This window comes from Eumetopias jubatus, unplaced genomic scaffold (genome assembly GCF_037043125.1).
Source record: "Eumetopias jubatus isolate StellerSeaLion01/CBP00866 unplaced genomic scaffold, mEumJub1_p1.0 scaffold_2, whole genome shotgun sequence".
In the NCBI taxonomy this organism is placed as follows: domain Eukaryota; kingdom Metazoa; phylum Chordata; class Mammalia; order Carnivora; family Otariidae; genus Eumetopias; species Eumetopias jubatus.
The window spans coordinates 26,414,917-26,427,621 of record NW_028274808.1 but is presented as its reverse complement, the minus strand read 5'-3'; the positions used below and the strand labels follow the sequence as shown (position 1 = coordinate 26,427,621).

The window sequence follows — 12,705 nt, the reverse complement described above, 5'->3', positions numbered from 1 at the left end:
TCGTCATGATATCCCTGCCCAGGACAGTACAGTAGTGTGTCCTGTCAGTTAAGAGTGGAGTCAGATAAACAGACTATTATGCAGCCATCAAAAAGATGAAATCTTGCCATTTGCAAGACATGGATGGAACTAGAGGGTATTATGCTAAGTGAAATAAGTCAATCAGAGAAAGACAAGTATCATGTGATCTCACTGATGTGAGGAATTTGAGAAACAAGACAGAGGATCATATGGGAAGGGAGGGAAAAATGAAACAAGACGAAACCAGAGAGGGAGACAAACCATAAGAGACTCTTAATCTCAGGAAACAGAGTGTTGCTGGAGTGATGGGGGGTGGGAGGGATGGGGTGGCTGGTGATAGACATTGGGGAGGGTATGTGCTATGGTGAGCGCTGCGTATTGTGTAAGACTGATGAATCACAGACCTCCACTCCTGAAACAAATAATACATTATGCGTTAATTAAAAAAAAAGAGTGGAGTCACATAGTCCTGGGTCCAAATTTTGGCCCTGCCACTCCTTCCTTATGAATGTTGGTGAGTACTTAACCCTGAGCCTAACTCTCCTGAGGATAAAAGCTATACCTACTTCATAGGGTTGTCATGAGAACTAAGTGACATAATACATTTATAGCATAAGCACATAATAAATGCTCGATAAATGTTAGCTGCTACTGTGATCATCGTTTTTTCTTCTGGGGTTAATGTGTGTCCTTCACTTTGATGTATATAACAGGATGATGATGAGGTAGAGCGCATGGTAACGAATATTACTGTGTCTTCTGAGATCGTGTCCTCCACTCTTTGAGGTCTTTTCCAGTCCTGCAAATCAACAGTAGTCTGTCCTTCTCATTGCTCCTCTAACATTTTGTAACTTTGCTTGGGGGCCCCTATCACACAGGACTGTAGTTCTTTTTATGCACATTTGACTTTCTCTGATGTTGGGACCCTTCATATCAGAGGCCTTGCCTTAGACTCCTGTATCGCCTGCATCCCCTTATACATGCAGTAAGATCTCCCTATTTAGATACTCGGCGAATGGCTGTATTTTAGTTTAGCTTTTTTTTTTTTTTTAAGATTTTGTTTATTCATCTGAGATGGAGAAAGCATGAGCAGGGAGGAGCAGCCGAGGGAGAGGGAGAAGCACACTCCCAGCTGAGCCAGCAGTCCGATGTGGGGCTCATCCCAGCCCTGGAGATCATGACCTGAGCCGAAGGCATGGAGCCCTTTAGTTTGAAAATCAAGTTTGTGTTAAAGAAATTTGAGACTATGAGCTTCTATTTTAGTAGACAACACTAGTTACGAACCACTTTTTGTATTTGTGGTACATTTTTTGAGAAGCAGCAGCTACTTTCCTTATTTTCTCAGAAACCTTAGCCAAATCTTCCATCCTAGGAATCCCGACAGCACGCGGTAGCCTGTGGGAGTGCATGGACATGCTGCAGATTGTGAACCGTGCAGCCCGGTGCTCCGTTTTCTGGAGCATCAAGTGAATTTTTCAGATGCGTGAGCCCTCTTGGTACCTCCAGCTTTCATGCTGCCTCTGCGGCTGGCCACGCTGCTGGGAGGAGGACCCAAACAAAGCCGGTTACCTGGTTCTGTAGGATACTAGGAATCGGGGGAGGGGGGCCGGTTGTACTACAGCTGTTGGTTTAATAAAAATTGATAACAGATGCTTACTAGTCTACTACAGATTATTTCAGTTCTGGCTGCTTCTGGAAACCTGCAGCAGAGCCAGCAAGAGAGCCCCTGTGCTGGGGGTGGGCACCCGAGTCGGGGCTTGGCATCTGCAGCTGGATCCCCGGGCACTTGGGCAGCTGAGAAAGGCCCGTGTGAACTTCCAACCAGGAGAGCGTTCTCAAGGGAAACCGGAGAAGCTGAGTCTGTGTTCAGGCCTTGGGGGTAATCTTGGGACAGAAAGTGCAAATTGGAAAATATCCCGTAAGGAACCAGGGGAGAGCAGTCCAGGACCAGGGTGTTACCAGGCCTGCGGTGTTCAGAACACCCTCTTGCAGTCCTAGTCACGTGGTGGCTGGGTTGGGTCAAAGATGCACAGCTCTGTGGGACTTGGAGCAAATCCGTTAAACTCAGAGAGTTTCTGACTTAGAACGTGGTGTTTAGGCCGGATGACTTCCAACTATTCATCCAGCTCTAACGTGCTATTATTACTTTGGTTCATTTTATTGCTTTGATAGCATTCAGTGTTTACATTTTTAACTTGCATTTTTATATTTTGGAATATTTTCCTAGCTGGTGTTACAGTGTAGCTCTGATACCCATGTATCTGTGGTATAAGCTAGTCATGCTAAATTAACTTTGCAGTAATTGGGTGTTGACAGCAATTTGGTTAAGGAACTTCAAATTATCTTCAGTTCATATTGTCCAAAGTCATATAAAAATGCTCAAAGCAGGAAATGAATGCCTATCATAAAAGTACAAATATGTCAATGCTTAGTTTATTATTTAAAAATAGTGTTTTAAAATTTCTCTTCTAAGGAGTTGTGTTCTGGCATAAAGAAGCAGTTCCCACTCTGGGAGGTCTCGGAGGGTGGTGGCAAAGAGTAAGCTCCCCAGAGATGACTTCCCAAGGTCACATGCCGAGTCTGCCACTTGCTAGCCCTTGACTCAGGGTACGCCACATAACGTCCCTGACCGTTAGCCTCCTCATTTGTAAAATGAGGGTAACCCTCACAGAGACATCGCACAGATGAAATGAGATGTACATTTAAAGCTCTTGGTTCAAGGGCCGGCATGTGGCCATGCTTTATCACTGTGAGTTCTGCTGAAGATGAGGCCTTTAGAAATATAGGGTATTTTGAGGCAAAGGATTTTTTTATTATCCTTTGTTGGCTTAACTTCAGGATCACTAGAATCTCAGATCCATTATACCAGTGATGGCTGCCAAAGAGTTGATGTTTTATTTTCAGTAGCAGCTCTTTCTAGTTGGTATCCATTTCGTGTCCTTGGTTTGGTCTATTTAACTTCTAGGTTTAAAGTAAGGGGATTTAGGCAGTAACAGGTACCATCCTCAGCTAGCAGCTAGTTATTGCATTTTCTCTGAGCGAGAGCACCGTGCTAGCCATGAGAAGAGAGAGAGGGCAGGCCACTGCCCATAAGTAGACGAGGCGGAGGGGAGACGAAAGAATGGAAGTCATCATTGCTCTTAGGGATTTAATGATCTAGTTGGAGAGCGATTATATCCGGGCTGTGCAGAGCATGCAGATTTCCCTTGGGTATTGTGGTAATCCATTAAGTTAATTGTCTGTTTTTACTAGCCCCCATTACTCATAACATAGTATTATGCTGGTGCTTTCAAATCCTCACACATACCTACCTAGGACATCCTCTTGCCAGGGTGAAGCTGGTAACACCTTTAGTCGGCTGCATTTCGAGATCATTTCTGCAGGGCTTTGTTGAAAGGCTGCTACAGTCTGCCCGAATCCCATCTGCCCCCGAATGCTAATTACGGACACCTTGGCAGCCCTTGCTTCTCTGGGCTCTAGGGATCCTCGCTCAATTCGCTGCGACATCTAGATAAAGATCTCCAGAGTCAGTCTGTGAAAAGGAAGGTGAGGAAAATGCTAGCGGAGGCTGTCTTTGTCTGGAATGATGGCCTTTTTGCCATAACCACGAGAATGTTCTCCATGGTGACGCAGATGAGAATTTAGGCAGTGGAGTGGGAGCGGGGCCAGTCTTGTGATTCTGGGTGCGTATTTGTTCTCTGACTCCATTGCCTGGAGACCCTTTACTTCCTCACTACCTGCCCTCCCCCCTGCTTCCCCCACCCCCGAGCGCTGTATTACTCTGTGAAATGGTCCCATTCGTAAGGTACATCTCATGAATGCATTTTCTCTCTCTTCCTGCAGGGGAGTTGCTGAGTCAGCCCAGACCAGAAGGAGTGGCAGAAATCATTTGCCCTAAGAACGGCAGCGAGCGAGTGAATGTTGCCTTGGTTTACCCACCTACACCGACTGTGATCAGCCCCTGTTCTAAGTGAGTTCCAGACGTGGTACCACTGCCCCTCACTCCTCATCCTGCCTCAGTAGTTGTGACAACAAAAAGCCAGGTTAAAGTACCTTTTGGCAAACCTCGAAGACTCTCTCAGGGCAGACCTAGATACCTAGGTGACATAGACGCCCATGGCTTATGTAGCAAACTAGGAATTTTTTTTCTTGTTTGTGATTTTTTTTTTTTTTTGCTTTGCTGATAAAGGAGTGTTTAGCAGCTTTATTGAGCTATCTATCATTCACATACAATACAGTTCACTCATTTAAAGTATGTAATTAATTGACTTTTAGTATATTTGCAGGTATATGCATCCAAAAAGAGCATTTTTTTTTTTTGTGGATAGTGAGAACAGTGAGGGCCCATTAAATGAGAAAAGCCTACAGAAAATCTGTAGATTATTTTTCTTTGTAGGTCTCTGATTCTCAGTCCTTAGTAATCAGCGGCTGTGCAGAAGGAAGCTCCCACCTTCCCCCAGAGAATGTACGTGCGTGAGCTAACTTAGCTACAGTAGTATTATACATCAGACTCATCCTGGGTTGGGTTTTTGTTTGTCTCTTTTTGTAGTATTAGGAACCAAACAGGCCACTCCTAAACTGAGATGAAATACCTTTTCACCTCAAATCTTGAAAAGTGGCAGCCGCAGTCTTCTGGGAGCCGATCTCGTTATCTGGGGGATGGTGACGTGATTTGTACAGCAGTGTTCAGACAGCAGACTTTCATTTTTCTTTCTAGTTGACCACATAGAATTTTTTTTCCATATATATAAGCTTTTTATAGGGCGCTTCTGAAGTTTGCATTTGAAAATGGTAACCCGTCCTCCTCATGTTGAGAAACTTGCCGTGAGGCTACGTTCCAGAGAGCCCTGTGCCGAATGGAGCTCGTGCCTCTGCCCTGAAGTGTCCCTTTTCCTGACTTTGGTGTGTTGTCTGCAGAGCGAGGGGTTCAGTGGGCGCTCATTCCTTAGCAGCTGCGGAAGAGGGCCGCCCCTTTGTCCAAAGCGGGTGACTCATTAGAACATCGTTAATTCGTCATCTTTGCTGGAAAATATCACTGAATGCCCAAGGGAAACTCTTAGCTCAGGCTATATAAGCAGAATGCTGTTTTAGCAAACCTGCTGCACATGGTCTAATTCATCACTAATGTGCCCCTAAGACATTGTGAAATCACGAAGCTCTTCTTAGGATTACATAGTAACCTATTAACCTGAGCATCCCCTGTCCCAAACATATCAAACGACAGCAATGTGATTGTCCTTTGGCATACATGGGTCCCTTTCTTTCAGACACACGTAGGAAGAGCCTGAGGGGATTTACAGAAGTCGCAGGCTTGTGACATGGAGGGCAACAGTTTGCAATACGCTTTGCACTGGTGTAGATTTTCCTGAGCCAGCAGAGACGTTAACATCTTGTTTTGCCATAGCCACGTGGCATTTCAGAGGCGAGATAGAGGTAGAAGTTAACATATCCCTTTGTACGAGAAACGACCATGGCACTGAGCCAGCTTTATCCGTGTTTTCCCATGGGCTTCTCCCTGTACTGCCACAGAAGGACATTTACACCAGCCTGGAGAAAATGCTGTCAGCCCCTCTGTCTCTCACACTTTATTCTACCTACCTGAATAGGCAGCTTTAAGGTCTTGGGTAATCAGAGCCGTAAAACCTCCCAACGTCTAGATGCTGGAGAGAATACCTTTAGGGATCAAGCTGTTTTTGACCTAGTTATGTGAGTAGTCTTATTTCAAAATGGATTTCTTTTTTTTTTTTTTTTTTTAAGTCTCATACAATGGACAGCAGGTTTGGAGTGAAGTCTCAGTTCTAAATGAAGGAATATCCGTGAAAGCAAACATATACATGCAGGTCTGGCCCTGCCCAGCGGAGGGGTGATTGACACGCCAATGACAGGGTATTACAAGTAGGAAATTCCGGGGACTGAGGAGGAACACTGTCATGAGAAGTGGTTGTCATGGGGTCACAACTTGGGTCTGACCCTGACAATCAGACTTGGGGCTCCCAGCAGGCAGGAGAACTTGGGAGTCTTGGGCTATTACTGCAATGGCTTTGCAACTCCAGCCAAGTTAACTTCAGCAAGTCGTGGCCAAGTGATTTCTTATTTCTTGGTCATCCCATAAAATGCGGGTGGATGGTGGAGATCCGTCTTTCTGAATCAGGCATGTATATCAGAATTTCCAGGGGGAAGGGCCAGGTGCTAGTCTGCAAAACAGTCGTCCCCGTGCTGATTCTAATGTGTGCATGCTGGCCTTTCTGATCACTGGGGTCCCCATCCCTGATTCGAAGGGTGGGCTCCCTCGCCAGTAGGCTTTATCCTTGGCTACAGAGCCTCTCTCGGGTCAGTAACCAGTCGTCAGCACCAAGGCAACGCTGATCCATGCTACGTGGATCAGGATTTTATTGCTCAAATCAGGAAAGGGTTGAGGGTGACAGGAGCACTCTTAATTATGCCAGGACAACAGGCCTCAGCCAGAAAACTCTTCCCAGACCTATCAGAATCATCACCCTCCACTCCTGTGTCATTGATCTAGATCTCATGGTGGTTTTTGAAAAGACAATCCAAGCTCTTTAACCAGCTTACTCCTCTCCTTTACAGGTCAAATCAGAGACTTGTCATTTAACTTGAAGCCTGCCTCTGACCATGTATAAAATAATGATGCTGCCATGTGCTTTATAAAGAAAAACCATCAACGACTGTTATTTGATTGGATCTTCCATATCAATTCCAAGCTTCTCTATTTCTCATTTTAAAAATTTTCTATGTTTTATTTCCCTATGGGGAGAGACAGAGAATAAAGAGTAGGTAGTGATTTTTTAAAAAAAGACGACTTCCTTTCATCATTTGTTTTGGCGATTGGCGATTCGGGTCGCCACCAACTTTCCATTGGGAAGCGGTCATATGAATGAGATGCCTCCCCTCTGCCTCACCCTCCAAGGGGATAACTGAGGAGCTGAGTGGCTTCTTGTCCTCTTTGCTGACTACCAGATAGAAATATGAGTCATCTTCAGACTTTGGCTCTCCTGGGCTGATTTTCAAGGATATTTGCTTTTGAGATGAGGTGAAACTTCACCTCGTAGCACATTTGCTAGGTTGCTCTGAAAAATTCTGACCTCCTTAAGGGTATGTGGGTTCTGTCTGGTACGTTTTTTAAATAATGCGGTGATTATTGACATATTACTGTGTGGTACACAGCCATCACCACGGTCTAATTGTAGAACGTTTTCATCACTCCTAAAGGAAATGTGTGCCCATTTGCAGCGGCTTCTGTCTAACGCAACACCTCATTCCGTGCAGTCAAGAAATTTTTTCGTGTCACTTTCAGGAATGGCTTTGCAACCTGGTGTGTTGGTATTAAGCAGATTTGTGAGTTTCAAAGCAATTCTTATAAAGTGTTCTTGTTGGCCTGATTCAGTCCAAAGGCAGTGAATCACGTGCCCCCACCCTGCTGCCAGCCCACCGTTGGACAGCAGGGGTGAAGTAGAGCTGCTTGCAGGGAGAGTAGCCTCCTTCAGACCATTTCCCTTTTTTAGTATAGGTAGCATTTTTTAAAAACATAAACTTTATTTTGTAGAGCAGTTTGAGGTTCACAAGAGAACTGAGCAGAAGGTACAGGGAGATCCCGTGTCCCCTGCACCCCCACACACCACGGCTTCCCCCACATCGACGTCCCCCCCAGCAGAGCGGCACATTTGTCACAGTGGATGAGCCCACACTGACACGTCTTTGTCATCCAAAGTCCACGGTTTACATCGGGGTCCATGCTTGGTGCTGTCCGTTCCATGGGTTTGTGTATCCACCATTATCGTATCAAAACCGATATTTCCAATGCCCTAAAAGTCCTCTGCGCTCCATCTGTATCATTCTTCCCTCCCTCCTCAACCCCTGGCAACCAGTGATCTTTTTTTTTTCTCAGCTTTAGTGAAGTTTAATTGACAAATAAAATTGTAAGATATTTGAAACATTCATCGTGGTGATTTGATATATGGTACATTGTGAACGGGTTCTCGCCATCTAGTGAGTCACCCCGTCCAACACCTCACATACTCATCCTTCAGAAATTCTGAATGGTCTGCCTACCTGATGCCTAGACATGAAAGGGATACTGAGTCTTGGACGTTACAAGTCACAAGAGGCAAAAATATCCTTTCAGTGGGGAAAGGAAGGAGAAAGTAGATTCCTTTTAAGTTTATTTTTAAAAATTTTGTTTGTGAATTCCTGCCTCTATCCTGCCTGCCCCGCACATCGAGACACTTAAAATTCCAGTTCAGAAGGGAAGTGTGAACTTCTTTAGGCAAGGGGCAGCTCACTGTTTGCTTTTTATTTTTAGGTACCTGTAGAACATTCCTCTCTCTCGTTTCCAGAGAGGTTTAGAACAACCCTGCCTATACCAAGTAATGTATAGGCTCTGCCAGATGACCCAGGTTATCTCCTGATTTTCATCTAGGAGACAGAATCTAATAGGTTAGCATCTAAAAATGTTTTACCTTAAGGCATACTGAAATGCAATCCACATTCTTCCGTGCAGTTTCTTAATGGACTTACCCTTGGACGTACAGGAAATGGGACTGTAGCATTTTTATCTCTTACCAGCTGCCCATTTTTCCGGCGGTGACCCCACGCCTGTGTGCACTGCACGTGGAGTGGTAGACACGACCATAGAAGTCAGTCTGGATCAGGGCAATTCGTGTGTCACCGAATTGGAAAACACGGGCTGGTTTGAAAATTGTTGAGCTAATAAGCTTTCTCCTTTTCCAGAAAGTACAACTAAGGATGAAAGGCCGGGCCGAGACACTGCGTTTCAGAACTACCTTTTAAAGTGGGGTCATTGTGTACATACTGTAGCATTCCCATTCAAGCAAGACCCTGGTAAATTCCAGCTTCTTACTGTTTATAAGTAGTCCCAAAGATATAGTGAAGACCTCGCATAGGAATTTTGGCAGTTCCATTGTTATGACATAAGGATATTTAAGACCCATGGAAACAGCCCTTTTATAAAAAGTAGGATGGAGACTCTATGCCCTTTATCTCATCAGATAAACAAGCAAAATACATTAGACTGCACTCAGATTAGTTAGTATGGACTTGATCATTTTCTTTCTTTCTTTTTTTTTTTTATGAAATCAATGGAGCAACATGAATTTGGCTTTATAACGATGGGAGAATCTTCTACTGACCGCAGATGTTGTAAAGCACGATGAGTGGGGATGGTATTTCGGAAGAAAGGGAGCTCAATGTGGAGGTGGCCTAGGGAGTGTATCACGTTGATTTGCTGTGTTTTTTGTAAGGAGTGAGACAGCTCATTGCCTTGCTGCTTTCAAGGGCCAGGAGAAATAGTGTCTGTTGGATTATTTAGTGCCCCGTCAGCCACACTGATATTAGAATTTGTTCCTCTCTGCTTAGGTATCTCCATACTTTCTTGGAAAATTAAGTGGAAAAGATAGTGCTTCTTTCCCCTATGTCATCATTTTTCTGTACCCAATCTGTGACTTTAGGAGCACCAATTTTTAAGGGTAAGTCTCTGGGAAGCAGAGAGGGTTTCTTAAATAGATAAGGGCTTCCTAAGGCCTCAAGAGTTTAGAGGGAAAACGGGTTGGGGTGGGGTTTGGGATGAAGAGATCCTATACAGCAGTGCATTTCAAAATTACAAATCCTTTGCTTATCCCCAATCAAGAAGCCTTTGGGGATTAAGAATAAGGAAACTGCCTGATTCTTTTGCCTAAAACTATGATATTGCATGCATTAGTCATCTTAGTTCCTTGCTGGGAAAAAAGAAGTCATTTAAAAAAATGTATTATGCACGGCTGTCATAATCGGGGGAAAATCTCAAGTGGATCCACACAGCAAATAGCTTTTTAAAAGTAGTGTTTGCATTTATTTTCTCAAGGCAGTTTGGGCTCCAGAGTTAAACTGCCTGAGTTCGAATCTTTGCAACTTGTTGGTGCTGTGACTATAGACCTCTGGCAGATGCAGGTTCCAGAAGCGGTTGTCTTGTGGGGTTGTTGTGAGCATTTAGAGAGACCGTTGTGAGGGGAATGGTTGGCACGATGCCTTACAGAGTGCACAGCGCTCAACAAACTCAGTTGCTGCTTTTTCTACCAGGAATGGTAGTGGTGTGCACTGTGGGTGGCCTATCAAGGTAATCCTAAAAGACAAAATTTCAAAATGCAAATCTAGATAATCTAGATCCTAGAATGAAATGTGCTCACTGACTTGCCTAGCAACATTTAGTTTCTTAACTGAGGTGCCTGCCCAAGGAAGGTAAACGTGTGTGCCGGGTAGGTAGGGAAGAATGTTGGCTTACCTTCCCCTTCACCCCGGAGGATCTGTGTCTAAGGCCCCCTGCAGTGTCCTAACCCCATCTTCATGGGAGAAAGAGGAGATGAGTGGTATCATTTCTTTCATACCATGATCACAAATGCCTTTGGTGCTTGCTGAACCCGTCAGAGCAAAGCCCCCTAACTCATATGCTCCACCAACCCCGTAGGTCACACAGGGCAGGGAGCTCTGGGCTCCAGACCAAGCCACGTTCTGACAGCCGCAGGTACCGAGCGGCGCAGCTGGGCCTCAAACCTACGTCATAGCTCCCAGGTTCAGCGCCGTTTTCGCACCAAGTTCTTACTTACACGTTTGTTTTAGAATGTAGTGTAATAACAGAACGTTGGAGGTATAGTAAGGCCAGCAGGTCAGGGCTCGGGCATGAGGCAGAGAGGGAGGAACTGGGCAGGAACCTGTACTGTGCTTTCCGGGGGAAGATGCTGGCCGGGCATGGCCAGTCTGAGTAGTTTCAGCGGGCTGTGGGGCGTGGGGGCAGTCGGTGGCTGTCGGGTACATGGCCCTGGAGTGAGGAGAGCAGATAGAGAGCGGCCTGAGCTGTTGGAGCCTGATAAAGAAGGTGGCCCGCAGGGTGTGCGCTCTGCAGAGTTGGTCTGTATTGAGAGGCACACTCATACTGGAGTTGTGTGCTATCTCTGGGAACTGCCTAACGCTGGGAGGGCAGTCCCGCCAGGGGCAGCCAGGGCCCAGATATCAAAGCATCAGAAAACAGAGAATAAAAGACCTGGTTAGTACAACATGGGATAGCTTCAGTTTCAGCCTAAGCTGCTAACTGCCTTGAAGAACTGTGCTGTGTTCCAGGAAGAGCAGGTTCAATAACCCGAGAGGACTGTGGGTCTGAGCCTCCGTGCTGACCTCTCTTGCCAGCGTCCCACTGCATCTCCCTGGGAGGTCCCATAGGCTTTGTAGGTGTGAATTAGGGTCTTCCCCCTCCATGTTCTCCATCAGTCTGTGCCTGCCGCCACTGCTTTGCACCCACTGCCAAACTAGGAGTCTGTCAGCTGCAAGGCCGCCCTCTCCCGCATCCCCCCACGCAGCCTTCCGCTGAGGCCTCCCCCCCGCCCCAGCCTTCCGCTGAGGCCTCTTCTCCCGTCTTTTCAGGGTGCCTCGACATGAGTACCTTGGGCCAGACAACTTTCTCTTTGGCCCGCCGTGCTTTCCCCTAGATGCCCCCGTCCCTACCAAGCTACCTGTGTTTGAGTCTCAACTGGCCTCCGTCTCTCTAATCTTTTTTTCCTTCAAACCAATGTTATCTTTCAACGTTGGACCCTGCCACTGCTCTATTTAAAAGCCTTAAATGGCTTCCTGATGATTATAGACTCGAGTTTAAACCCCTGGGCATGACTCACAGCCCCCAGCCACCCTGCTGACATGTGCGACACTCCCTTACTGTGGGAGGGAGGGCACGCCTGGCTGGCTCTCAGCCCATGGCAAGCTGCCACCCCTCCTCTCCTACTCGGTGAAGGCCCGTTGTCCCTAAGGCCAAGGTCACGTGTCAGCTCCCCTGAGACGCCATCTTCAACCCTTCTACCTGTAATCACCCTTTGCCTCGCTTCTTACACACCTCCATGACAGTAATGGTCTCGTAGTATCTTGGCTGTTTTTCACCTGTGACTTTCTCATCGCATCTTATTCATTATTCATTAAGCAGGGCTTTGTTGAGGTTTTACCCTCCAGGCATCGTGCCAGGTGCTGAGGCTGCAGAAATAGGCGGATAGACCCTGCCCTCATGAATCTTAAGAGTCTCTTTGGGGAGAATGGGAATCAGAGACTCAACCAAACAAACTTGTGAGAGTCTAATTACAATTAAAATGTGATCCCTGCTGCAGTGGGTATATCAACAAAGCCCTGGAGGCACCGAGAGGAAAGAACTCTACCAGGAAGGATCAAGAAAAGTTCTAGGAAGTGGCATTCGAGGTGGATCTTTTGGGATGGAGAAGCAGTGTGGGGTGGGGAAGGCTGGTGATGTGATGGCTCTTCCCTTTCCTGAAGAGCCTAAACACGAAAAGTGGTATCAATGTGGAAATATACTCAAACTGGTTTTCCTTTTTTCTCTCTTAAACAGTGGACGATTCCCTCTGGGTGCCCTTGCGTAGACATTCTTGTGTTTCTGTCCTACGTGTGGCTCAGGGGAACAGACAGCCAGACACAACTGTCTGTGTTTCCAAAGGCTCGTTGGAGTCAGTGAGAAAGACATTTGCCCAGCACACCCCCCTCCCAAACCCAGAGCTCAAACCGCCAAAGGTAACTGCTTGGTGGAGGCGTGAGTTGTCACACTGCCATCCTCTTCACTGTTAGGTTTATTATATTATTACTTGAATTTGAGGCAGTTTTCAAAACTTTCTCTACTGGGAAGTT

The 12,705-nt window shown here is 46.1% G+C and overlaps 1 protein-coding gene across 3 annotated transcripts in view; it reads left to right on the top strand.

Moving 5' to 3' along the window:
• The window catches only part of MFHAS1 (multifunctional ROCO family signaling regulator 1), a 99,205-nt gene that overhangs the window by 82,818 nt on the left and 3,682 nt on the right, over positions 1-12,705 (top strand). The window contains exons 2-3 of one of the 3 annotated variants that reach the window (XR_015767735.1): positions 3,865-3,991; positions 9,415-9,524. Coding sequence is in view for 2 of the 3 variants with exons in the window: in XM_088020940.1 (XP_087877066.1) it covers positions 3,865-3,991; positions 6,610-6,634 (152 nt within the window). In the remaining variant the exon portion in view is untranslated. Of the gene's footprint in view, positions 1-3,864; positions 3,992-6,609; positions 7,937-9,414; positions 9,525-12,705 lie in introns of those variants that run through there. The other 2 variants (XM_088020940.1, XM_088020939.1) reach the window with 2 other exon arrangements.